At 42.6% G+C, this 27,401-nt stretch overlaps 1 protein-coding gene across 3 annotated transcripts; it reads left to right on the forward strand.

Annotated features, from left to right (window-relative positions):
- The first annotated feature begins 1,731 nt into the window (after positions 1 to 1,731).
- aebp1 (AE binding protein 1) lies at positions 1,732 to 26,746 on the forward strand. 3 transcript variants are annotated; one of them, XM_035991753.1, is made up of 21 exons: positions 1,732 to 2,028; positions 2,112 to 2,395; positions 9,805 to 10,068; positions 10,464 to 10,523; positions 11,963 to 12,031; positions 12,941 to 13,000; positions 13,108 to 13,167; positions 14,639 to 14,716; positions 15,910 to 16,019; positions 17,115 to 17,254; positions 18,481 to 18,565; positions 18,655 to 18,799; positions 20,120 to 20,199; positions 20,292 to 20,415; positions 20,505 to 20,701; positions 21,940 to 22,113; positions 22,215 to 22,340; positions 22,432 to 22,678; positions 23,137 to 23,276; positions 25,384 to 25,483; positions 26,081 to 26,746. In XM_035991753.1, the coding sequence occupies exons 2-21, from the start codon at positions 2,143 to 2,145 to the stop codon at positions 26,650 to 26,652; spliced, it is 3,084 nt and encodes a 1,027-aa protein (XP_035847646.1). In that variant the 5' UTR covers positions 1,732 to 2,028; positions 2,112 to 2,142; the 3' UTR covers positions 26,653 to 26,746. The 3 variants fall into 3 exon arrangements, with proteins under 3 accessions (XP_035847646.1, XP_035847647.1, XP_031143685.1); XM_035991754.1 differs by having other exon boundaries at positions 2,116 to 2,395; XM_031287825.2 differs by having other exon boundaries at positions 2,119 to 2,395.
- The last annotated feature ends 655 nt before the right edge of the window (positions 26,747 to 27,401 follow it).

The raw sequence follows: 27,401 nt of genomic DNA on the forward strand, positions 1-27,401 counted from the left end.
CGGAGCTGAAAAGGTGCCAGTTCACCTCCTGGGCACTGCCAAGGTGCTCTTGAGCAAGGCACCGAACCCCCAACTGACATCTCTCCATTAGTGTGTTTAACATGTATAGGTCCTGAGCATGTTTGTAATTCAGGCCTGTGTTCAATGTGTGTGCAACTGCACTAACAGAGTGAAAATTGTGAGTTTTCCCTCGCAGGATAAATAAAGGCATCATTATTATTATTATTATTATTATTATTATTGTTATTCTTCTTCTTCTTCTTCTTCTTCTTCTTCTTCTTCCTCCTCCTCCTCCTCCTTCTCCTTCTCCTTGTTGGAAAGGATTCTCCGTCGCAACATTCAGAAACAGTATCTCCATCTCAAATTTCAAACTCTCATTCCCACACAGCTGCTCCCAATCGCCTGGCAGCAGGCCCAATTAATTTAAAGGTCCCATATTGTAAAAAGTGAGACTTCCGTGTCATTTTTGATTATAAAGAGAGGTCAAGGTTATACATAAATACTGTGAAAGTATCAAAATGCTCAATCCTCAGAGAAATGCCCACAGCCCGTATTCAGAAACTGTGTCTTTAAACGAGCCGTCAGGACTTCTGTGTGGTTGTGATGTCACAACTACACAATATACAGGTAGAAAGTGCCGCTACAGTCATTCCCAGGCTGCAATGACGGTGCAGAGACTCAGAGTACACAGATGCTAAAGACCCAGAATCGCTGTCCAATCAGAGCAGAGTGTGCTTCTTCAGGGGCGGGCTTAAAGAGACAGGCGCTCCAACAGAGCGTTTCAGACAGAGGGTGAATATACAGGTATAATCAGACAGACAGTATGAGAAAAATAATGAAACATTAACATTAAAGCATAGAAACATGTTCTAGTAGAAACCCAAAACACAAGTATGAACCTGAAAATAAGCGCGATATGGGACCTTTAATAGTTGACAACTAATCAACTATGTTTGCAGCTCAAGTATAAATCTTCTTGTCTAACTGTCAGTAAGAAAGCGAGTATTTCTCAAAATGTTAAACTTAAAATTCTTGGTTTTTAGTAGACTACAGTAGTAACCTGTAGTCTATGTCCACGACGTTCCACGTCTGGGATTGCTCCGGTGCTGCCGGAAATTCCGCCAGATGTCCCTCATTTCGGCCGGATGTCCGTTACCTTCATCTTCCTTTGTGTTGGCGTTCTAATCTTCGGTGGATTTGTGAGGACTATGGTTAACTGCTCCTCAGATCTCTGCAGGGTAAATCCAGACAGCTAGCTAGCTAGATCTGTCCAATCTAAGTTAAGCAAGACTAGTTCTAGTCCTCCGCAGCGCTGTGGAGGAAGGTCTGACAATGTGAGATTAAACAAACTGAGAAAATAGTGCCTTTAATCTCTTCTGAATTGAACTAGTCTTGCTTTAAACTATATCTCTTGAGAGTTTCGAATAGGAGGATGTTTCCATTCAGAAGAAGTGGGAAGTCAATTTGTTTTGTTGTCTTTCAATGTATGTTTTTTATCATTTGATTAAATCCACATTTACTGCATGCTGGTTGAGTCATTCTACGAACAACTGCAAACCAGAGTCGACTGTCTTTCTTTAATGTTTCTTCTTTCTTTCTTTCTTTCTTTCTTTTCTTCCCTCCCTGGTAGGAATGTCACATGTGGCAGATGCTCCTCCCCTCAGCTTAGACATGGGTGAGGGGAAAAAAAGGGGGTGAAGGGCCATGAGGGAGAGATGTGACCGAGGAATATGTGGGAGAAGAGGAGGAGGAGGAAGAATAGGAAGAGGGAGGTGTGTTGCTCTGCTGCGGCTGCTTCTGGAGAAAATCCACTCCAGACAGACACACTTCCTCCTCTCCAGCACGGCCAGCTTTAAAAACTTGCAGCCCACAACATTTTCTCCCTCTCTCCACGCTGACTTGCCATCAGAGAGGAGGAAGCTCTCCAGACGTCCACAGGCTCATCCTTTTGTTCTCTGCATCCCTTTTCATGTCTTCTGAGGCTTCCTAAAGGACCTTTAAGAGAAAACAGAATCTGTGCATCTGCAGGTCAGATCTTCGTCACTGTGCGTCCAAAAGTTAGTTTGAGTTTTAGGGGGGGGGGGGGGGGTTTCTTGTGTGTTTGGTCCCAGACAGCAGTGTGTTGTGTTTTCACTGGAGAAAATGAGGGCTGAGGTGCTGGTCGTCTGGGTGGCTTTGACCCTGTGCTGCGCTCCGGTCGCTGCTCGAGAAGATGTGGAGGAGGAGAACAAACTCTCCGGAGACCGGATCCAGGTGAGAGAAACCCGAGGACTGGTCGAGCCCAGGAGACAGACGGAGGAAGGGGGTGTTGAAATGTCAGACGAGCCGGCTGAAGTGGCGCCAGAGGAGAGCACGAAACCAAAGAAAAAGAAAACACCTGAGGAAATTGAGGCAGGTAAGAAGCAGCTATAACACAGACACAAGTCTACTGTTCAGATGGTGCTAGTCTGTGACTGAATTTAGGGCTGCACGATACGAGGAAAATATCTGATGTTGTTGAATATCACGTTAACGATATTAGTTGTGATTATTAAACCGATATTAAATTGTACTCCGTTCTGCTGCTTTCAGTATTCTGCTAAAATACAACAAACTGCTTGTTGGATTTAATACAAATAAAATGAAATAATTTCCAACTCTCTTTTATGGAACAAATTGAACATTGAGATGAATATAAAAGACAGCACTAAAAAAAGAATGATAGTTACATTTTTAAAGTGCAGCTTTCTGCTGATATTATCTTTCAACTAACACAAAAGATCTGTGAGTGTCTTTCGCGATGTGTCGCAGCCTTTTGCTGTGTGTTTATTCTGCCAGTTGATATCGTGATGACGATAAAGAAATGATATATTGTGCAGCCCTGGCGTCTAAGGCACGGGTCAGCCACCTTTACTGCCAAAAAAGGTTACAATTTTTAGCCATAGTAAAGTTAAAGATATGTCTGGAGCTGCAAAACATATTTGAGCCTTATAATGAAGATAACAGCCTATTAGGTCTAAATTAGCTTATCAATATAACTTATAGGAGTAATTGAGTTTATGTTTGTTGCTATTTAAATGTTTGTCTTTGAAGGTATTTGCAAAGAGAGGCATATTGTAAAATCTCTATCAGAGATGCTCACAAATCTTTGAGCTAGAGTCCAAGTCAAGTCTCGAGTCTTTGAGCTAGATTCCAAGTCTCGAGTCTTTGAGCTAGAGTCTAAGTCAAGTCTTGAGTCTTTGAGCTAGAGTCTAAGTCAAGTCTTGAGTCTTTGACCTAGAGTCCAAGTCAAGTCTTGAGTCTTTGAGCTAGAGTCTAAGTCAAGTCTTGAGTCTTTGAGCTAGAGTCTAAGTCAAGTCTTGAGTCTTTGACCTAGAGTCCAAGTCAAGTCTCGAGTCTTTGAGCTAGATTCCAAGTCTCGAGTCTTTGAGCTAGAGTCTAAGTCAAGTCTTGAGTCTTTGACCTAGAGTCCAAGTCAAGTCTCGAGTCTTTGAGCTAGAGTCCAAGTCAAGTCTCGAGTCTTTGAGCTAGATTCCAAGTCTCGAGTCTTTGAGCTAGAGTCTAAGTCAAGTCTTGAGTCTTTGAGCTAGAGTCTAAGTCAAGTCTTGAGTCTTTGACCTAGAGTCCAAGTCAAGTCTCGAGTCTTTGAGCTAGAGTCTAAGTCAAGTCTTGAGTCTTTGACCTAGAGTCCAAGTCGTCTCGAGTCTTTGAGCTAGAGTCTAAGTCAAGTCTTGAGTCTTTGACCTAGAGTCCAAGTCAAGTCTCGAGTCTTTGAGCTAGAGTCTAAGTCAAGTCTTGAGTCTTTGATCTAGAGTCCAAGTCAAGTCTTGAGTCTTTGAGCTAGATTCCAAGTCTCGAGTCTTTGAGCTAGAGTCCACAAATTTTACACATCGAGTCTGAAGTCTTTTGAGGACGAGTCTCAAGTGAAGTCTGAAGTCACTCTGTGTGCAACGAAAAAAAGTGTGTGTATGTATGTATGTATGCATCTGTGCCTGTGTATGCATGGGTATATGTGAGCTGTAGGTAGGTAGATATACGGTGTACGTGTATGTAAAGAAGAATTGTGTTGAATTGTTTTGTATTTAACTAAAGGATAAAAATAGAGAAAGGGGGTAGGACCAGAAAAGTTTGTTTATGAACTTCTTCCCACTCCTTTTTGAACATGGGAATTTCTTATTTGAATTACTTATAATAATTTTGGTAGATTGTGCTGAGAAGTACATGTCCTTATTTATCTGTCATTTTAATTTTATATATGTATATTTTATTTTTTTTACATGTTCAAATAAATTACTGCTACAATTACTACTACTACTACTACTTAAGTACGACTTGAGTCCGAGTCTCAAACTCGAGTCCCTCATCTCTGCTAAGAATAGATAATTTACATTGTAGCTCTCTAATAATTGAAAAAAAAAAAAAAACTTTAGGCCTACAACAATGCTAAATGAAAACTAAAAGTTTTCAAAAGTAACTGCTATTTATTTACGTAAAAACAAAATGTATGTAGAATTTTACGGAAAGCTACAGGGAGAAACTGGAGAGGGGCTAATGAGCCGGAGGTTGCAGACCCCCTGGTCTAAGGGTATAAGTGATCAGAGTTTTCGTGACCTCTCCTGGCATCTGCTCTGCTCTGAGCTTGCAGCCACAGCTTGCAGCCAAGAATCTGATGATACACAGACAGGAAAGGCTGCAATCAATCTTTGAGGCAGGAAAACATTTGGTTAGAACTCTTTTATCAAGTGCTCCCACTTTCTCTCTGAAGTCGTCCATAGATTTCTTTGTCTCAGACAGTTTGCTTGCCTCCATATGGTCACAGAAGCCGTGTGTGTGTGTGTGTTTACCACATGAGTTGCATTTCAGAAACCAGATGAAAATATCTCAGTGATTCAGAGATGACAGGGCAGAAACTCGCAGTGTGTCCGGTTGGTGGTCTGACATTTTCTTGGCAGCCTGACTGCGGACATGATCTCTGCCAGGAATACAGGTCGTGTGTTAAAGTTTTAGTGGCATGTTTTGTCCGGCACAATGATGAGAGAATGAGCTTTTACAGCGAGAGAGACGCCTGTGTGCCTCAATTATGTCTCCCAAGAAAGACACATCTGTAAAAAACACAGAGTCTGAGCAACAGCAGAAATATTTCCACTACGATTTTCCAGAAGTGAGCAGACAGGATTTACGAGAGCGCCAGCTTTCAGTAGCATTGATCAATGGCACTGATGTTCTGAATGTTAACTTTCCGCTGCATGAAGCAAAACCACAAGAAGCCAAAACTTTTCATGTGTGGCTGATTTAAGTTACACTAAAGGCCATAATTAACTAAACCTGAGACCCAAAACAAGGTTTTTTCCACTTCTTTCAAGCTTTGTTTATCCGGGGAAGGCTTTGCAGAGTGTGCAACATCTTCACCAGACCGGTTTTACAGGATTTTTGCAGTCTATCAAGGCATGAATGCAGTTATCTTCTGTTTGCATTGATAACATTTATTGTATCCATGGGCAGAAAAGTTGTTGTCAGGCCCCTAACCCCCCAAAACTAAAGTGTAGAGTCAGAGTCCAAGTCTGAGTCACTAAAGAAGTTGATGAAGTCGAAGTCCGAGGCCCAAGTTTGAGTCATCAAGGTTAAGTCTTATCTAGTTTGACAGCCAGTCATCACGTAAAAAGAACATAAATAAACTGCTTAAAGCTATAGTGCGTAGTTTCTGTCACCCCCATGAGGAATTCTAAGTAATGACAACACTGTCAGTGCGTCCACATGATACAAGTCTTCCGTGACCGCGCACCACCCCCACCCCTCCTCCACGCAGTTGCTAGTAGCCAAGGAGGACACGGAGGATTAAAATAACATGATGGACTCTTCAGAAGAGGTCATTATCTTCACTCGAGTTTCTGTGTGCAAAAGTCACCGGACGCCACAATCTTCTGAACATAGTCATACTGAGAAATCCAGAGAGAGTTGTGTGGAGCTGATAGTCTTAATTAGCTTTGGAGCAACTCATTTGGCAATGGCTTGAATGTAACGGACGTTCATTAATATCAAAAAGTTACGCACTAAAGCTTTAAAAGTAAAAGAAATTCAGGGCTAAATTACATGGTATCGGATCGGTGCATAGATCTGCGTACTCACTGATACTGATACCAGCATTTTAGGCTGTATTGGAAGCATTTTCGATACTGGTATCGATACAACTCTGGTTGGACATGTTGGGAACTAGAACTTTAGCATTCTAAATCAGAAAAAGGTTTATTGCCACAATAAGTTACACTTACATGAAATTTGCCTTGGTGACTGTTGCAAACATAAACAAGCAAACATGTTAAACATTAATATGAAATAAACAATAAATACAGAAAACAAATATATACATACAAAATAACTGTTGCATACGAAAAGAAAAAAGAGGCTGAATGGGTTGAGTGCAGAATGTGCAAAGAATATATAGTATGTGCAGTGGGCAGACGTGGGGGTCTGGGGCCCGCTAATTTCTAAAATATGTAATAACACTTAAATGTAATAACACAAAATAAGACACATTCACCTAACAAGTTATATTTTAGTGAGATGCAGGGACTTGTTTTAGACGATGCATCTTAAATAACTTGAAAACATTTTGATTTGAGTCGTATCTCAGATGAAACAAGCTTTTTTTAAACATCTCATGAGATGTTTAAGCTGCTCTGTTATTTGTAAAAGATAGATCATCTTGTTTGAAAATGAAATCTTATTCCAAGAAATCTTTGCAAGTAATTTTTGACTTGTTCCATCGGCAGATTTGTACTTTTTACAAGCAAAAAACACCTTATATTCATTGTTTTTGAAGTGGCCTTTTCTCCAGTGTATGTTATCATGACACACATCATTTTGCAAAGAAACCAAAACGCTAATTGCGCCTGAGTACCTAAAACAGATAAAAGCTTTGAGGCCTGAACACTGGAGCATAGAACACATGTTGTATGATGTTATGTCTGTGTACTGTCACACAGGAAGAAAAGGTGACTGACATTAATGTTAAGTGGCTGCCCAGGACACCGGGGGGGAGTAATGCGTTGGCAGTGTTGTGTTTATGGGCCGGTGGAACATCAGGAAATATGTCTAGCAGGAGAAAACAAGCCGCCTTCTGTGTCTGCGTTGGAGTCGGACGATGGTTACATAACCACGGCGGATTCAAAAAACTCAACCCTGAAGCTCTTTGAAGATCTCCTCTCTGTAATATTCCGTCTAGTTCAACATGGAACCTTTTAAGTCTTTAAGCCGTTGAGGAGGTGTAACGGGACACTGAGCTGATTGAAGGTTCTGGGGATCCCCTTCATCCATTCGCTGTTATAAGGCCCTGTTTACACGAGAACGCTCGTGGGTGAAAACGTAAAAATATTTTATCAGATGTGCCTTTCGTTTAGACGGTGACGGCGTTTTTGGGGCTTAAAAACGCTCCACCGCCACGTTCCCGTCTAAAGGGTAAAAACGCAAAAGTCTGCAGCCTCTATTGTTGTGGTGGCTGGCGACCCACCCCATATTTCGTTACATAAATCAAAATATAGAGTGATTACTCGCCCATGGCCACTCCGCCGTTGGGTATCCACAGCCTGCCTATACTTGGTCCTTTGATGATATCTGTCTTTTACAGATAGCGTCTTTCTCGTGTGGATATGACGTCCCTCCAGGTACAGGATACTGCTGAAGAAATTCGGTCCATATATCTATATATTTTGACTGGCAGGAGTCCCAGTCCACGCCCTGTTGTGCCACCTCCTCGTCTGTCCAGACAAAATTGTCAGCTTTTGTTGTTCGCTTCGACATGTTTTGGTTTCGCGCTACTAGGGAGAGAAGTAGAAGGAAGGTTCTACGCAGGCGCGCGGACTTGGTTGTGTTGTGTGGCAGTGCTTCACACTACCACCTAGCCGCCTGGTGTGCATACTACATTGAATTTCACACACTTTTGCGTCACCATATGCACGCAGATTTCCCCCCCCAAAATGCGGAATAAAAAAGTGATAACGCAACGCCACTTTTGCGTTTTCTCTTCAGATCATTTCTGTCTAAACATAGCCTAAATCTGAATGTCTTGGAAACTAAAGGCTGGATTTGCAGAATATTTACTGTGCACACACTGTGAAAACATTACGCCTTCACAACATAAAATATAACTAACCACGTTTGAATTTGTTAAACTGTTTAGTTAGTTGACAAGCGTTCTTAGGATCCCTCATGCATCACTCTGGACAATCATTACAGCCCAAACTATAAATCAGCCACGTCAATATATCGGCATATATAACAAAAACTTGCAGTACAGAACATTTCTTAGCTTCCATGTCGGTACTCCTGCCTGCTTCTGCAAACTGGGGGCACGCCGACCGCCGTCTACTGTAGCTAACACACTGACTCTGGAGAAGTAGCTCATACAACCACACTTCAAAACATCTGAACTAATCCCTTAAAGTACACAGCTGTAACAGGAGGAAGGGGGAAACAGCATGGCTCTGTTAATAAATACTACTACCAACAATTCTAGAGCTCAGTAATTCACATGTTGTATCATGTTTGTTTAATGTAATTATTTTAATTAGAAAAGTTGAGTTGTTTTAATTCAATTCATTTGATTTTACAGTGCAACTAGAAAACATGATTTGTGTATCCGCCCCGTGATTCCAATCCGCTCCAACATTTAATAGGTTTTTCCTTGACTCATGCTTCATCCGTCTACCAAGTTTGGTTGAAATGGGGTCGGTAGTTTTTTCCGTAATCCAGCTGAACGACAGACATACCCAGCCAAAAACATAACCTTCTTGGCCAAAGTAAAAACAGGACCTTTCCTCTCTCTCTGCCATCAGATCCAACTTTTGTCTACTCTTATGTAACTATTCCGTCATGTTCTCTGTACAGTATTTAACACATTCTCATGAACAGGTTCGTATGATATAACACGAAATTAGGGCGAGTGATGGCCGGTCACATGACAGTTAAGTTGAGCGGTCTTTACGGTTAAATTTAGCCGAGAAAAGGTGACTGTGAGCCGGGTACAGAGCACCGTGAAGGGACGGTTGTTTCAGTGGCTGTTGCAGTTGAGTTTAGACGACAAAAGGTGACCGTTCCGCGACGAAGTTTAGACACCAAAAACGACTAGTTAAGATTAGAAACAAGATTGTGGTTTGGGTTAAAACACCGGTCCCCTTAGTAGTACTCCCAGTACACAAACATCCGTTTCCTGGGCGAAAGTCTTGTGTTTTCCCGTTAACTTCTTTAGGGACACGAACTCCGCTCCCCGGCTGTGTTTTAGGAGCCAAACATCCCCCCCCCGACTTCCTCCCTACGAGGCTCTTCACGCTCTTATACAGCAGCAGTCAATGTGGTGCTGACAGTAATAAATACATGGGATAAATACCAATTACAATGCTTTACTTTTTCGTAGTTATAGTACGAATGGTTCATGAGAACAGCCTGCAGGATTGACTGTCAAAGGAACAACCGGGGCGATTATTAGGCCTTAGTCTCCACTCTGAGTGCTATTTTTGTTTGGTCTCGGACCAACACAAACCAATGACCCGTCGGAATTCTCTTTCAGAACCAGGCCCTGCTGTGTTTATGTGTTATGGCCGTCTGTCCGTCTGAGTTGTAACTTGTTTTATAGGTACAGTATGACGTTTGCTTTAAATACGTCTGTGCTAACAAACAGGCAAGAACAGAAGAGAAACATTTTAGCGACAAAAGTTCATATAAGCCTCCAATAAAATGCTTAAAGTAGCTACACAGCTGCTTTATGTGCCATACGTGTATAAACACACCCATTGTATACTAATTCCTCTTTTTAAACTCATCTCTCTGAAGCCAGGGCAAAGAAAGCAGCAGAGAAGGAAGCCAAAGCAAAGAAGCAGAAAGCTCCTAAACCCACCAAAAAGCCAAAAGGCCCCAAACCCACCAAGAAACCCAAAGCGCCAAAACCCACAAAGAAGCCGAAAGCGCCCAAAGCGCCCAAAGCGCCCAAAGCCACCAAGAAACCAAAGGCGACCACCACAGTGCAGCCCAAAACCAAGCGTCCGTCTATGGACAAGGAAGAGGAGCGGCTGCTGATTGAACTGGGCTGGGACAGACGTACGTACACATCATACTCAGGTTTTTAAGAGGTAATCAGAAGAATATTCGGTTACTTTACTTGAAGGTAACTACATAAGAGTGACATGACACTGTCATGAATGTGTCATAAACATTATAAACAAATCATAAACGTTTATGACATAACAGTTCTTTTATTAAGGGTTATTCAGTTTTTGTCATGACAAGTTATAGTTAGAGTTAGGGTTAGGGTTAGGGTTCATGGTTAGGGTTAGGGTTCATGTGTCATGTGTTCATGACAGTGTCATGTCACTCTTATGTAGATACCTTCAAGTAAAGTGTTACCGTATATTCTTGAAGAAAATGTTTATTATTCTGGTCTGGTGGGACGGTGGGATTCCAGACATTTTAACTCTTTAACTTGATCTTCACAGTGATTCCACCTGTGACCCCGAATGGGCCTGGATGGGAAGAGCCCGTCGAGCCAGGACTCGGTGAGACTTTTATTCACGGGACACTGAACCGGTGTTAGTGCTTGTTCACAAAACATGCAGTTGACATCTCCAAGAAGCCTGGTTAGGTTTGGGTTAAAACTGTTCAAATAAACTTTCAGTAAAGGCAAATACAGAGGCATAAAAAGAGAGGGGGATTAAGAAAATTAAGAGAAAAGTTAAATGAAGGTAGGCTCCTTAAAGCTGTGGAGTAAAAGGTTACAGTGAGGTTAAAAGAACTTAAAACTCTCAGGTTCGGAGGCCTTCTGGGTGCTTAGGCCGTTGCCCGAAAGAAAGGGGCCCTCTTTGGGTGTTAGGGTTAGGGTTCTCCAACAAAAACTTGCAGTGAGCTCGATGCTGACTACTGGGATGCCGGATGTATGTTGTTTCTTTTCATCACCATCCACTCACTCAGAGCCAAAAGTTTTATGAAGCCTTTTACGACAAAGCTAAAGGGTTCCAGCGGGTTAGGAGGGCCATATACTGCTGCTCTCAATGAAACAGATTTATGATTTAGATGTTTTCAACAAGAGAATAAAAAGGGACTACTGTCTTTAATCTGGGTACATAATAAGGACTTTAAAGCTGGGGTAGGCAGTTTTGTTTATGGCATCATTGGGCAAAAAATCCATAATAATCTTTAACTATATTGCAATTTGAGTGTTCTGAGAGAAAACAAGACTTCAGGCTTTAGCTTTCTGCCAACTAGCCGAGGGCTCGTGACGGTGGCTAATTCAAGTTCATGTCTCTGTAGCGAGCTGGAGCCTCGAATCACAGTGTGTCATCTCAAAGGGCTTTACAAAGGAAACAGGGGGGTCATTCTCAGAGAACTGCCGTTACATAACAGCATCAGGATCCCGATGGGGATGAATAGTGTTCATACAGGTGATGTGGTGGTCTTTTTTTGGTTGCCATTTCACCCTTTACATAGTTAAAGGTGCTGTAGGTAGGATTGTGAAGATCCAGGACTTAGCCAATCAATTTGAACATCAACAACTTCTCAGTCCCTCCCCCCTTTCCGCTAAAGCCCAAAACGGTCTCCTAAGCCCCTCCCCCCACAAGGGAGAATGAATGCGTGTGACACGCAGTTTTTTAATTACCTGCTTCATGTAGTTCTACTCGAACATAGGGTCAGTTTTAGCAAATATGACAGAGTTAGTTAGTTAGTTTTATAAGGCTTACCTACTGCACCTTTAATTCAACTTATAGGGCTTATTTATGAAATTGGACGTAAAGGGATTTAGTTGCTGACTGCGTGAGACTCCACAGCGGCCTCAGTACAGAAGACATTTTGTTTGAAAAGAGGGGTTGAGGACAGAGAGGGGAGGGCTGGGTTTTCCAGAAAATGTGCCAGTTAATGTGTAGTGTCTTTTGTTTGTTTGATAGCGGATATTTTGCCGTAAAATGTTATAATATTTCAGTATGTGCTGGGTTCTTCACAGGTGAGGTGCCCAGGGGACGCCCTGATACCAAAAAAACCACGACTACTGAGGTCATCATGTATATACCAGGTACCCCTTTGTCATACAATCTGTGTCCAGGTTTTTCTTGGTATATGGCAAAGGGTTTTATACTCAGAGTGTTTGTATAGAGGAATTTTTGGGGCTCCCCGAAAGAGGTTTCAGTCTGAGCCAAAAGAAAATTGACCAGCGCAAAAACATTGGGAGGAGAAGCCGCTGCTGATAGAGTGGCATTAGTATTGCATTGTGACAGATTTATAACTTCTTGTAGTCACGTTAACGCTTGGGTTGCAACACAACTTGCATGCAACTTTTGGTTTTTCTGGGTCATAATTTAAAATTAAAACGTTTTACGTTTGTCGCTTTTCCCGAAGTTTGAGAAGCTTTTCCCGATGTTTATTGTTACTTTTTTTTTTACAAGTTATTTGCCACATTTTCTTCCCTTTTTTTGATGCCACGTTTTTGAAGCTTTTGCTGACATTTTTGACACTTTTTTCACCGTTCTTTTATCAATTTTGTTAAATTGTTATCAATGCTATAAAAATGTAATACAACACCCAAATTCAATAAAAGTAGTGAACTGATCATTTATTTTACTTTTGAAGAGTTATGGTTTTACGGAACCATCCAAGTTATTATTTTTGACAATTTGGTTGAAAAAAAAAACAAATTTCTGATATAGAAACGTTTTGAAAATGGACAACAGGAGGGTTAAATAGTGGTTAACTTTTGTTTTCGTTACGTTTCTGTCTAATGTGGATTCGGGCACGGATCGACCAACTATGCCCTTGTACAGTACGCAGTGTTTAAACTAATGAAATGAACTGGACTTTGGGGTCAAGTGTACCCGGATCCGGGCCCAGGTCCTTAAATTTAGAGCCCCCTTACTGCAATATATGTACTTTATTATATTTTAAATTGTCAACCTTATCTCTAATCGTGTATCTGCGTTTGTTTCAGAGGAAGCCACCACCGTCCCGTATATCGGCGCCTGGTATGAAGAGTATGATTACGCCGACTGTACGTCCATCATCCATCATTAATATAACTTTGTACCAATAACTCAACGTGCTGCACTTCTTAATCGTGGCAGTGAGACGACTTACTCTCTATTTCTGTCTTCACAGTGGCTGCTAAGAAACAAGAAGAAGAGGAGGAGAGAGCTCGTAAAGAAAAGGCGGAAAAAGGTTTTTAATATTTAAATTGTTGTGGGAAACCTGTGGATAAATCTGCTGTTCAAAATAGTCCTCCACAAAATTTGTGTCACAAATTTCTCCTGTTTGTGTGATCAAAAAGAACAGCATTCTCGCTCGATACTGGACAAATTTTAAAGATTGTTGTTCCTATAAGTCACTTGACTGAGCTTTTAAAAAAAATTCTACAATTTTTTGTGAAGTGTTTTTAAAGATGCATGTCATCAGTAGGAACCAATAGGCTTGGAGCTCAGACATGCATCACCAGACTCCATTTAAATAATCAGTACTTTTAGTATTTTGTATAGAGCCAGCATATCTTCACATGTAAATGGGTGAATTAAGGGTTTATTTCAACCAAACCAGAGTGATGATTGTTGGAACAGTGGAAAGATGAACCAAGACGGCTTTTAATAGTTTTTCGTTGTGTCTGTCCACTTTGAATGAAGTGTGTTTTACGACGATAAAAGTACCGCTTCTTTAATGGAGTCTGGTGGGTTTGGTGAAAGTGATAAAGTAAAAAGAAATCGCTATTTCTACACCACTAACAAGGCTCAAAATAGCACCACACTTCCACGGTAAGTGGATCTTCCCAAGATGGCGCCCGTCTGTATATGTAAACGGTACGGTTTTTATAAACTATCTTTTTAATAAACTGTCTATACACTTACAAATTTCTCAATGCTAGGGTTTACATGTAGGGATCCTCATTATGCTACCGTGGAAGTGTAGTGCTATTATGAGCCTTGTTAGTGATATAGAAATAGCGATTTCTTTTTACTTTAGCCATGCCCCGACGACTAGCGTTATAAGCTAATTAGCGGTTCTGCGCTAAAACTGGTCACATTCGCACATTCAATTAGCATGAAAACATGTCCCAGAGAACGGTCGACTCGGTACACATATGTTATTAACCCCTAGGTTCATTTTGCGCCGGATTTGTCCTTTAATACTGGACCAATTTCAAAGATTGTTGTTCCCATCAGTCACTTAGACACAAAGCGATAGGAAAACCAGGTTGAAAAACCCTGAAGTTATCCTTTAATAATTGATAAGGGAAAAAAAATGACTAGAGAAGATAGAGGTGGGAGAAAGAATGTGGATTGTTATTGTTAAAGCCCAGAGACCAGCTGGGTGACGTTACGATGATATCAAGAGGAAGGGAGGGACTGAAAAGATCAGTTTTGATAAATAAAGTCCGACACAACATTTAGGTATTTCCTGTCAAATCAGAAGAAGAAGTTACCATTTTATGCATCGGACAACCTTGAAGATATGAGCTCATATCGACTAAACTGACCCATGTTTCAGACGGGAAACAGATGAGGAATGTACGAGTGGAGACAAAAGTGCACTGAAGCACACATGGTAGTATTTTGTGTGGTGGTGGTTGTTGTTGGCTGGAGAGCAAGGTCCATGTTAAAGCATGTTTTAACACACATTGTTTTCTCATCACGCGGTGAAGCCGAGCGGCAGAGGAAGAAGTGGGAGGAGGAGGAAGAGGAGAGACTGAAGCAGATCTCTGTGCCGGTGGAGCCAAAAAGTAAGAGAAAAAGCTAAATCTTACTAAGTATATGTGTCTAAATTGTAGCCAAAATATACCACCTGTCACCTAACAGGTAATATTTCCATGAGATACAGGGACTTGTTTCATAGACGATGCATCAAAATACATGATTTTTTGTTAGTTATGAAACAGGGCTGATGTGGGTTAAAATATTTAACTCGGTGAAAGTGGAAAATAATATTAATGTATAATAGTTTATATCAATTTTAGGAGAGAGAGAGAGAGGGATGAACCCTAACCCAACCCTAACCCTAACACCAGATACTGACTGGTTTTCGGACCCCCCCCTCCCCCCAATACAGTAAAACTGCACATTTTAGAGTGGCCTTTTATTGTGGCCAGCCTAAGGCACACCTGTGCAATAATCCTGCTGTCTAATCAGCATCTTGATATGCCACACCTGTGAGGTGGATGGATTATCTCAGCAAAGGAGAAGTGCTCACTGACACAGATTTAGACAGATTTGTGAACAATATTTGAGAGAAATAGGCCTTTTGTGTAGCCTAGAAATCTAGACGCACACTAGCGGCAGCAAATGTAATTTGCAGCCAGGGTCGTCTAGAAACTCTCCGTTGGCTTGCGAGCTGGAAAAACCAAATTCTGGTCAGGCCATTCACATCGTGTATAGAGTGGGTGGGCGGGCTTAACATAATGATGGCAGAGTTGCAACGGTTTAATCTATCAACTACCGTTGCGATGGTTGTCTATGAGTGCAGAGAGAATTTGAAAGACAACAGTTTATCCCGCCCCTCGGATTGAGCCCAACCAATGGTGAGTTCCCAGACCCAACATCTTATGTATGTAATGTAACAAATAATCGTTAGTTGCAGCCCTAATCGTAACAAAGCTGAAAACAGGGCTGTTTTTTCTGACACCGTGAAAAGTTTAAAAACTTTTTAGAGATCCATGGTTCTCCCAGGACAGCGACGCTACAAACATATGATGATCTTATAGACCATGATGCATCGCTGTAGATTCAAACTACCCAACAGTGTATAAAGGAGGTAATGTTTTACTGCGTCTCATTAAAAAGAAGGAAAAAAAGCTTCTGACAGACTCGATAACAGCTGCTCTGCTGCTCCCAGGAATGAAGCCAAGGAGTGTTTTGAATCACAGTGTTTCTGGCACATTGAACAGATCCTGTTTGTGTGTTATGTGTTCCCTCTCAGAGTGTCCTCCTCTGGGCTTGGAGTCTCACCGGGTGGAGGACGACCAGCTGCTGGCCTCCTCTCAGTCTCACCACGGCTTCACGGCTCAGAGGGGGCGGCTCAACATGCAGGTATAGGCTCAAAAAGTAAAAGTACTACAACAACTAAAGATGGAAAACGAGGTGTGTGTGGTGGGATTTCCAGAAACACCATGTTGTGGTATGATGAGACAAAGGGGAAAGCTTAAACAACATCAGGTCATTCATAGGTCACAGGTCAGGGGACGAGAATATTCGCCAGTCTCTAATAACCAAACCTGTTAATGTATAAATATGTTTGTGTCTCTACAGATTCTGGTAGTGTAGAAAGCTGCATGATAAGGGAATGTATTGTTTCAGGACTTTCTCCTTTTGGAGGTCGGAGGGCCTGCCACTCTTTAGCACACTTCCCAGAGAGAGAGAGAGAGAGAGAGAGAGAGAGAGAGAGAGAGAGAGAGAGAGAGAGAGAGGCTGGACTAGGCTTTAGCCCGTTTCAGAAAGCAGGTTTAGTGAAAACTCTGAGTTTGTTAACCCTGAGATGAGGGAAACTCTGGGTTTTCTGTTTCAGAAAGAGAGGTTAATCAAACTTGAGAGAGAGGGGTAACTCCAGCCCGTTTCAGAGTATTTCCGACGACCAGTTTGTTTGCGGTTGTTGCCATAGTGAATCGTAGTATCATGGCTCCATTCATGCTGCCTTTTTATAGTGGTGGTGCATGCGCTTAACTCTGAGTGAACCTACTCTGAGTTCATTGAACCAACTCAAATCAGCTGTTCTGGAACCGAAAACTCAGAGTTTCCCATCTCAGGGTAAATCAACCCAGAGTTCAGAGTTGGTTAAACCTCCTTCCTGAAACGGACCTCTGATCTGTGTTTTAGGCGCCTGCTATATCTTTGTTTACCTTAAAGGGTCAGCTAAACGTAACGCCTCCAGCGTGAGTTTAAATACACCTACAGGAAGACAGGAACTCCAGAGAGTTGGGACGGCACTGCAAAATAAGTTATTTAAAATAACATAACAATTCTCTCCTCATTCGAGTGTTTATTAAATGCTCCTCCCGAAAGTCTTCCAAATCTTCTTCACATATGTGAAATGAGTTGTGCTGCTCCTTAACGTGGGGGAGTCTGCTCTCAAAGCAATCATCTGTGTACAAGTCTGGATGAAAATAAGCTGTGGTGGGTCGTGTGCAGGGCTCTAAGGATGAGGAGGATCTGTACGGCGGAGCGTGGTGCGCCGAGCCAGAAGAGAAAAACCACTGGTTTGAGGTCGATGCCCGCCGAGAGGTGGAGTTCACGGGGGTCATCACTCAGGGAAGAAACTCAGAGCAACTGTGAGTCTGGACTTCACTTCATAAGATGCACGCAGTGATGTGTTCGCTGTGATTTATTGCTTGTTTGTGGATATACGGAAGCTAATTTCTGCCAGAAAAGAAAGACAATGTTGGGACTGACATTAAAAAAAAGTCAAAATTATGCGATACCATCTATACTTTCTCATGATTTTGAACTCTCTTTAGCTTCTAAATGCTCAACAAGTCCTCCAAACAACGATATGTGTTGTTTATTCCTACCCTCATATACAACCCTCAGGTGCGTTTCATAAATTAAATCCCTAGCGGTGGCGGGAAAGACAACCTTATATCTAAACGAGAGAACGTAACGTAATCTTAACTAGTCGTTTTGATGTCTAAACTTAACTGTCGTTGCCACGACGCTCACCTTTTGTCGGCTAAACCTAACTGCAAAGGACGCTGAAACAACCGTAACCTCACGTTTAGTCTCGCATTGCCAGACCTTCCTCCACAGCGCTGCGGAGGAGGGTCTGGCTAGTCCACACAGCATTCCGGGATGGGAGAAAATCATGCTCTGGTTTATTGGCATTTCTTTAAACCAATCACAATTGTCTTGGGCGGTGCTAAGCGCCGGGCGGAGCAACGGTGCCTCTGCAAAATAGCCTCAGGAAGGAACTTGTTTTGGTGGAACACGTGTACATTCAAAAGTTGTTTTAGTCGTGCAACAGAAAACTCAGATTGGACAGATAGTCTTTTTTCAGAGGTTTTTTTTTGGCAACTTTTTTTGGCAACTTTTTTCTAGGGGTTTTTCCATCAACTTTTAAGATGTTTTTTAATACACGATGTCAACCCTCTCAATGTTGAACCCAAAGTTACGCCCTTGTATATTACGCTACTTTTGTGAACCCAAGACTTTTGTAAACTCATTTCAAGCACCAAAACAATTGAGTATAGGTATGTTTTCACAAGAGATTTGAGAAATATTTCCGCTTTAGGGCCAAATTATATCTTACATATATCTGGAACGATTTTGGGCAGAAAGCTGAGTTTGTTCTGAACATTTTGACACATGGGGATCAGTTATATGCAAATACCCTTAAAAGGAGAATTCAAGAATATATCTTAAAAAATACCCTTAGACCTCAGAGGGTTTAAGGGTTAAAGGACAAAATGCCGCAAAAAATCATCTTCAAAGTAATATTCTTGACATACCGTAGCTTCCATACAGATCAAATATGGAGTGGTTCATCTCATTTTCTTCCCAGGGAGGATTTTGTGTCGTCCTACTTTGTGGCCTTCAGTAACGACAGTCGTGACTGGACAATACTGCAAGACGGCTATGCTGAATGGGTGCGTGGAAATCAACAATACATAACTCATATCTCACAATAGCTAGATCATAATTATACTTTTCTATTGATTGTGATCTTCTCCTGCAGTTGTTCTATGGGAATGTGGATAAGGACACGCCGGTGTTGGGTCAGTTCAGCCCGCCCGTGGTGGCTCGCTACATCCGCATCCTGCCTCAGAGCTGGAACGGCAGCCTGTGTCTTCGAGCGGAGATCCTGGCCTGTCAACTACCCAGTCAGTACCACAGACACCACCAGAGGCGTAAATTACAGGGGTGGATGGGGGGGTTACAACCCCCCGAATAATCAAAACTGGCCAGTGCAACCCCGCAAAAAAAAAAAATTATAATTTCCTTTACATAAATAGAAACATTTGCACCACAAATTGATGCAGAAAAATCCACCAGAATGCAAAAAATTGAAGTGTTTGGCGTTCAATATTTCAATCTTGCTCAAAAGTGGAGATCTCAACACCACTGATCTGCTGTCACGAGTAAATGTCTCATCTCTTTCAGCCGCTAGGAAGCCGGGGTTTTTCACAGGTTTTTGGAGAGTTTCTTGACCTCATGAGTCATGAGTTTTCTCATTCCTTACAGGAATACGTCAACCTCCACTGGAAGAAAAAACATTACTGTTTGCCAGACTTTGAGTTAAAATGGTTTCACAACACAAACTCCATAACTTCGGGGTTAGAAAGTGTAACATTACTGCACATAACTGAATCACAGAATAACTTTCCCAGAAACTATGTTTTCTCAGTCTTGCTGGAAAGTACTGGACTTAATTACTATTTTAAAGTACTTTACTTGAGTATTTCTGCTTTCTCCTACTTTATACTTCTATTCCTCTACATTTATGTTATAAATGGTGTTACTTTGCATAATTCAAATTAATAATACGAAACATAATCAACTAATATATTATGATATATTATTATCAGTTAAGATTAAACGTTATTGATCCAGCAGGATAATCAAGTAATTAAAATGAGCTCCAACTTTTCCAGCTGCAACATTAAAGTGATGAACACATTAATGCATCAATAATTAGAATACAATAATATAATATATATTATTCTGAAATGGGCCATTCTGCATAATTTGTACTTTTACTTTTGGTACTTAATACTTAATACTTGTATTTGACTTAAGTACAATTATAAATGCAGGACTTTTACTTGTTACAGAGTACATCTACACTGTAATGTTACTTTTACTGAAAAGATCTAAGTACTTTTTCCCCCCACCGGCTACTTCTTCTTATCAGAAACACAATGTGTTTACTAGAATGGACATTTTAGAACTGACACCAATGCTTTTAAAGTCCTAACGTATGCTGAGTAGACTTTATTAGTTTTTCGTCAGACAGTGTAACATAACATTTTTAGATACATGTATTTGGATGTTTTCTCTTTGCAAAGAGCAGCTAAGATGTAACTGTAAAATGCTAACTAGTGGTTTCAGTATTATCAGAAAGATACATAGCTTTAAGAGTAAAATTTTCTCTGCAGCAGATAATCCGATCTTGTCTACAATCAGCGTGTTGCTTCTTTCAGGCAGCTACCGCAGTGAGAATGAAGTCAACCCATCAGACGACCTGGACTTCAAACACCACAACTACAAGGACATGAGACAGGTCGGTTTTTAAATCGGACTAATAAATAATAAACACTTGTGCCTTTTATAATTCTGCAGCAACAGATATAACAAATGCGTTTCTTTTTGTAGATGATGAAGGTGATAAACGAAGAGTGTCCCAACATCACCAGGATCTACAACATTGGTAAAAGCTCTCAGGGCCTGAAGATGTACGCCATGGAGATCTCCGACAACCCCGGAGAGCACGAGACAGGTACGAGGCAGCTAAAGAACATCCCGAGTACGTAAACGTGACACCGCTCAGTCAAACTAACGGTTCCTTTTTGTTCCCACCGTCTCTAGGTGAGCCTGAATTTCGGTACACAGCTGGTCTGCATGGGAATGAGGCGCTGGGTCGAGAGCTTCTCCTCCTGCTGATGCAGTTTCTGTGCAAAGAGTACAATGATGGGAACCCCAGAGTGCAACGCCTGGTGGACGGAGTGAGAATACACCTGGTGCCCTCGCTCAACCCCGATGCTTACGAGCTGGCTTTCGAGATGGTACGTTAGAACATAAATTAAACAGAATTTAAAATGCAAAACGTTAGTGTAACTTCAGCACCGGGAAGCACTGAGATCGGTCAGAATATCAGTAGAATATGGGTATCCTCAGTCAGGGCGGGACTCAGGCTGTCTGAGGAGCAGGGGCGGAAGAAATAGTGGCACCTTTTAACGGCACCCATAGACTGTAAAAAAAAAAAAATGGACGTAGCAGCCGTGACGTCACCAAATGTTTAGTGGACTGCCGTTTTGAAGCCTCAAGTTTGGCAAATTGGCCGTCCCCATCATGTTTTTTTTTTATGTGAGCTTGGAGCTTGGGAGAGATGCCGTAGCTAAGCCAGTGTTGTTTATGTTTTTTGGGCTGCGCTTAGCTAAATGCTAAGAGGAAAAGTTGCCAATATTCAACCCCTCTGAAGAGACTGATCCAGCGGAGATTTATCCGCGGGTAAATGCGGACCTCGGGGTGCTGCTGCTGTTCAGTACGGCAGGACAGAAAATCGCCAAACTTTCACTTAAGTTACCAGCTAAAGCTAGAGTTAGCTAGCTAGCTTGGATGGCAGAACGCTGAACAAGACATTTGAGACGACCAAAACGTTCCAGGTAACTTTTCTAAAGTGAAAAAACACAGTAAGAGGGGCAAAGTTTAAGATGAAACTGCGGACAACAGCCAAAAACAAGTTCAGGTCTATTTTAAAGTCCACAGTGTTAGCATGGTTAGCATTGCTAAGCCTCTGTCCTGATTGACAGGTCCTAAAGCATCCCCTGCTTTATCGTCTATTTTAAAATAAATGGGACCATCAGTTACAAAATGAATATCATGCTGTATTGAAGAAGACTTGCATCTAGCGATTGCGACCATAAATTCATAATGAAAAAGTTTACTGAGGTAATAAATCAAATGAGAAAGGAAGTAGGCTCATTTTCTTATAGACTTCCGTAGAAACAGACTTCTTTTTGGAGCCAGTGGAGTCGCCCCCTGCTGGAAATCAGATAGAATATAGGTTTAAGGCACTTCCTCGTTGGCTTCACTTTTCAGACCCGGAATCTTTGTCTATGACAGCAGCCTATATAGCACTGCATCACATTTTCTCCACTGGAAGGGCGTCTAAGAGAGTACTTTTGCAGCATCTGAACATTTTCTCAAATATTTTTTTACTGATGCTAAAATGCTACGTACGTATGCAACACTTTCAAAATGTTCTTTGAGAGCTAACGTGGTCCTCCTCCGTTTCCTCCAGGGCTCGGAGATGGGGAACTGGGCGCTGGGCCACTGGACCGAAGAAGGTTACGACATCTTCCAGAACTTCCCCGACCTGAACAGCATCCTGTGGGGAGCCGAGGACAGAGGCTGGGTCCCTCGCGTCGTGCCCAACCATCACATCCCCCTCCCAGAAAACTTCCTCAATGGCTCTGTGAGTTTGTTCCTAATGCCACCAAGGGTCCATCCCCCCCTTTGATCCTACAAAATGTGCTGACACTCAAACATTTCTCTGCTTTTTGTTTTTTTTAACAGCTTGCTACTGAGACAAAAGCTGTAATTTCCTGGATGGAGCGGAACCCGTTTGTGCTCGGAGCTAATTTGCAAGGAGGAGAAAAACTGGTTGCGTACCCTTTTGACATGCAGCGTCCAGTAATGTCTGTAAGGCTATTTCACAAAGAAGAACTAAATAAAGATATAAATCAACTCAGCACCCATATAATAACCCTATAACCCTTCGATGTTGTTAAAGTTAACCGACAGCCGGCGTTGGAGAAGTAACACCGACATGAACGAGGAGACGTGGGCTCGCATCCAGCGGGAGAGGGATGGATCTCTGAGGGAGACGCCCGACGACGCCATGTTTCGCTGGTTGGCGATGTCGTACGCCCACAGCCATCTGACCATGACGGAGACCTACCGAGGCTCCTGCCATGGTGACGATATCACCGGGGGACAGGGCATCATCAACAGAGCCAGCTGGGATCCAGTGGTGGGCAGTAAGTGTTGACACAGAGAGCTTCAAAGAAATAGTAGAAGGATGTGAAAAAGCTAATCACTTATCCCACTTATCCATCGACGGATTCATCCGTTTGGGGTCCAATTCAATAGAAGTGAATGGCATTACATTTGTGGTGCTCCAAAAGTCAACAGCAACATGTCTTACCTGAAACAGTGTCCTGGTTATTTTGGATAATCCACAGACCTCATAGTTTCTACCTTCAATAAAAAAAATTGTTCCAAATTAAATCTTTTGACAGTGAAATCATCCTCAGAAACCGCGGCATTGTTCTCGAAAGACGTGTTGCTGTTGAGTTTGTCAAATGTCATGAATTGATGCATTGAAATACCATATCGGAAATCCAATGTACCTCCAGCATAACAGTGGTAGGTACCTGAATAGATGAACTGATAACACCACCCTGAGTAAATGAGCTGATCATTTCCTCTCCCACAGGTATGAATGACTTCAGCTACCTGCACACCAACTGCTTTGAACTGTCCATCTTCTTGGGCTGTGACAAGTTTCCCCATGAGAGTGAACTGCCTCTGGAGTGGGAGAACAACCGCGAGGCTCTGTTGGCCTTCATCGAACAAGTGAGAACTGAACTGATAAGTATGAGACACTTATCACACAGAAAATCTCCTAAGCATAAGCAGATCTTGGAGAACAAAGCGACACGAAGCAGGATTCAGTTCACAATGCTCTAAAGGCAGTTACAGACCAACCAGACGGCCGACCGTCGGCAAAAAAGGCAGTTGGACTGATCAGTCTCCCCGAGTTGGTCCAAAAAGTGCCTCGGAACACACCAAAGCATCGAGACGTAATACGTCTCCATAACAGCAGGCGGCGCTAATCTGTATCGTCGCCCAAAAAATGAAAACTGGCAGCTGATTGGACGAACGCGTCTGGCTGCTGCTTCCGGATTTTGGATTTTTCAACCGGCCATTACTGGCGACTCATTCAGAATACGATCTCATATTGTACTAAAATAGTTCACCGAAACGTGTTTCTGAAAACATTTTAAGCGAGAAACAGGCCGTGCAGTTGCTGAATCTGTCTTCATTTCAGATCAACAAAGGTCAGTTTAAAAGATTTGTCAGATTTTGAGAGGCTTAGTCACGCTCATCCCGCTCGCCATTTCTGAGTGAGTCCCGACTGCCCTGCCTCCGACTGAGCATGTCAGGTCGGCCAAAATGAAGGCCGATGGCTCCTCCAACGGACGACGGCACGGAACACACCGAACAGACTCGAGTCACTGACCTCGCCAGACTGTCCAACGGCCGATAATCGGCTCGGTGAAGGTTTAATGAGACACACAAGGATGCACATATTTTCTAACAATGGCTACATTCATTTAGATGACATGTAGTGAGATAGGAAAGTGTCGGGATGGGCAGAAGGATTGTCCCAAGGTTTGTTCACACAGATAGAAAAACAATGTTGCAATTTAGGATACGAATAAACAACCCGTTCTCACTCCTAACTCGTAAAATACGGACGTTTGGACAGTGGCTGTCAGTGTCTGAAGCGACGAAAAAGGCGTCCTTCAGCGCGTTTGTATAACGTACCGGGGAAACAGGTTCTCACACTCATCTCGTAAAATACGGACGCTTGGTCAGGTGCCTTTGTCGTTCTTATTGACACTAAAAGTCTCCTTTAGCGCTATAAGTAAACGTGCTTGGTCGGGACTATTGCCGTCCCTTTTGACGCAGTTATGTTAAGGAAAAGGTCGTGGGTGGGCTTACGGTTCCGTGATACGCGGGAAGAACGGGATGGTTGGGTTTAGGAAAGGGTCGTGGGTGGGCGTACGGTTCTGTGACACGCGGGAGGAAAATAAAAAGCGACTATAGCAAGCGTGACAAGCGGGATGCGAACCCCGCTCTCCTGGGTGAAAGTCCTGTGTTTATTTGACCCATCCACCACCCCAACCAACCTCCATATGCGGAAATTCGCCCTTAAATACTACTCGCTAAATCCTATCTAACTGCTGCTCCTTTTCCTAAACTCAACCGCCCCGTTCCGTGTGTCACGGAAACGTAAGCCCACCCACGACCTTTTCCTTAACCTAACTGCGTCAAAAGGGACAGCAATAGTCCCGACCAAGCGTGTTTAGTTAAAGCACGTTATATGACGCTAAAGGAGACTTTTAGCTTCAATAACAACGACAAAGGCACCTGACCAAGCATCCGTATTTTACGAAATGGGAGTGAGAACCTGCTGGAATAAAACGGATGAGAATGACTTTCTTCAGAGTTTTCACAGAATGGAATGTGGACTGTAACATTATTCATAACAATATCTTTCTTAGAAAAACCTTTCAGAGGGCTGAGTGATACTCTTAGGCCTGTGTTCAGACAGACAGCAGCTGTGTTGGACAATGAGATACACGCAAGAGCACATTCCCGATGGATTACTTGAACGTTACGTGAACGATTGATGTGATGAAAGATAAATAGACTGTCAGCGTGACAACGTTCCAGAGTTGTAAAATCCTTCCTCATACTATAATAAACCTCTGACAGTTTTTTGGCATCTGATGACCCCTTCAAACTCACTGATCTGTTACTCAAACCTCTTTTCCTGGATTGTATTTCAGTGTCTCACTGGGACATTAAACAATGGACTGAAAGCGATGTATTTTACTTTCATTTGTCTATAAACTGGCTCTGTTTGAGGCATGACATGTGGTGTCCTGTGCAGGTTAATCGAGGGATAAAGGGTGTAGTGAGAGACGTGGAGGGAAATCCGCTGCCTAATGTCACCATATCTGTGGAGGGGATACGGCATGATGTCAAAACGGGTATGTTTGGTACAAAAACACTTTGCATGACACGTACATTTACAACGCATTCTCATCAACGGGTTTGTATATCGTACGAAAACATCTGCACAATAATTCGCATATCCTATGTCACATGACGATCGGTCAAGTCGGTTAAGTTCAGCGGTCTTTACAGTTAAATTGAGCCGAGAAAAAGTAACTGTGAGCCGAGTACACAGCGCCGTGAGGTTACGGACGTTTTTTTAAGCGGTCGTTGCAGTTAAGTTTAGCCTACAAAAGGTGACTGTCCTACGACAATTACAGTTTAGACACCGAAATGACTAGTTAAGATTTTAAAAAAGTTTGTAGTTTGGGTCCCCTTGAGTAGCTCTCCCAGGACACAAACAGCCATTTCCTGGCTAAAAGTCTTGTGTTTTCCCCTTAACTTCTTCAGAGACATGAACACCTGTTTCCTGGGTGAAAGTTAAATATATGGAATACATGCGATTAAAGTGCATTGCCTTTCGTAGCTATATGTACAAATGGTTCATGAGCAGAACATTTGACGTTTGAACGTTTAATTTTTGCACGTTGAAAGAATTTCAGCTCCTAACCATTAACCTACACTCATTCTAGCTCCAGGTGGTGACTACTGGCGGCTGCTGAATCCCGGCGAGTACAGGGTGACGGCCAAAGTTGACGGCTACACCCCTCAGACCAGACTTTGCACGGTGGGCTACGACTCCGGGGCCACTTCCTGCAGCTTCACCTTAGCCAAATCCAACTGGGACCGCATCAAACAGATCATGGCGCTCAACGGCAAGAGGCCCATTCGACTGGTCACCAAAGTCAACGCGGTGAAAACGACTGCGGCCAGCAGCCCTGTGACCGCCACCGTCGACAGTCACGCCAGCGCTCAGAACGCAGAACGACTCAGGCGGCTCCGGATCATGCGTTTACGCCGGCTGCGTCAGCAGAGATTACGAGCCGGTCTTAGCACAACTACTGCTACAACAACCACAACAACAACCACAACAACAACCACCACGACAGCAGCCCCGACAACAATACCTGAAACAGAGAGGACAACTTCCTGGTACGACTCCTGGTTTCCGGTGGACAGTTGGATCACCGAGAACCCGTTCGATAGCGTCATCTTTAACTCGGCGCCCACACAGGACTATCCTTTTGAATACACTATTGACTGATTACAACATTCAGCGAGCCCACATCTATGTATACCTTACTAACCACTTCAGTTTGCTGCAACATCACAGCTTTAATAAAAAATACAAAAACACATAGTTCGTTAATTATTTAGTTCACAGAAAGTTTTGACTTGTTGGGTAAACATTGAGTGTGGAGATGAATGTGACTTTAAGGGAATGTCCATAAGATAAATGTGTAGGGATGTCCCAATCAGATCTGGAATTATCGGAGCCAGGGCTTTAAATTAACTTTTTTGATCACCAGCCAACACGGCTAGTAGATTTTGAAAGTTACCAGCCAATCAGATTATCCACTAGCCACGTTTGTTTTTTCCTAACTACTTAATTATAGCTCCTCTGGTTTGTTTGGCTCCGTTCTGGTCGTCTTCTTCAGCGTAGCTCGTAATCGATGCCACGCACGCTAGGCACGTAGCCAAAGGTCGTATGACACGTCACGACAAAGTGTTCATGGGAAATGTAGGATTAGTATTTAAAGCAGTGTTGCCAAATAAAGATTTCCAGGTTTCCAAGCCAAAGATACGCAAAACCGCCCAAATTTCTTGCCGCAAAACAGACCAATCTGGAAACATTTCTGCATTCTGCCGATTCAAACAAACCCTGTTTCCACCAAAGCATTTTGAGGGCCGGTTCGGAGCCGGTGCTTTCGTGTTTGGACAGCCGAAGAACCGTCTCTCGGCCAGGAAAACTAGCTTCCACTAGCTTGGTGGAAACAGGGTAACAGACGCTTT

Source organism: Sander lucioperca, chromosome 14, assembly GCF_008315115.2.
Source record: "Sander lucioperca isolate FBNREF2018 chromosome 14, SLUC_FBN_1.2, whole genome shotgun sequence".
Lineage (NCBI taxonomy): Eukaryota > Metazoa > Chordata > Actinopteri > Perciformes > Percidae > Sander > Sander lucioperca.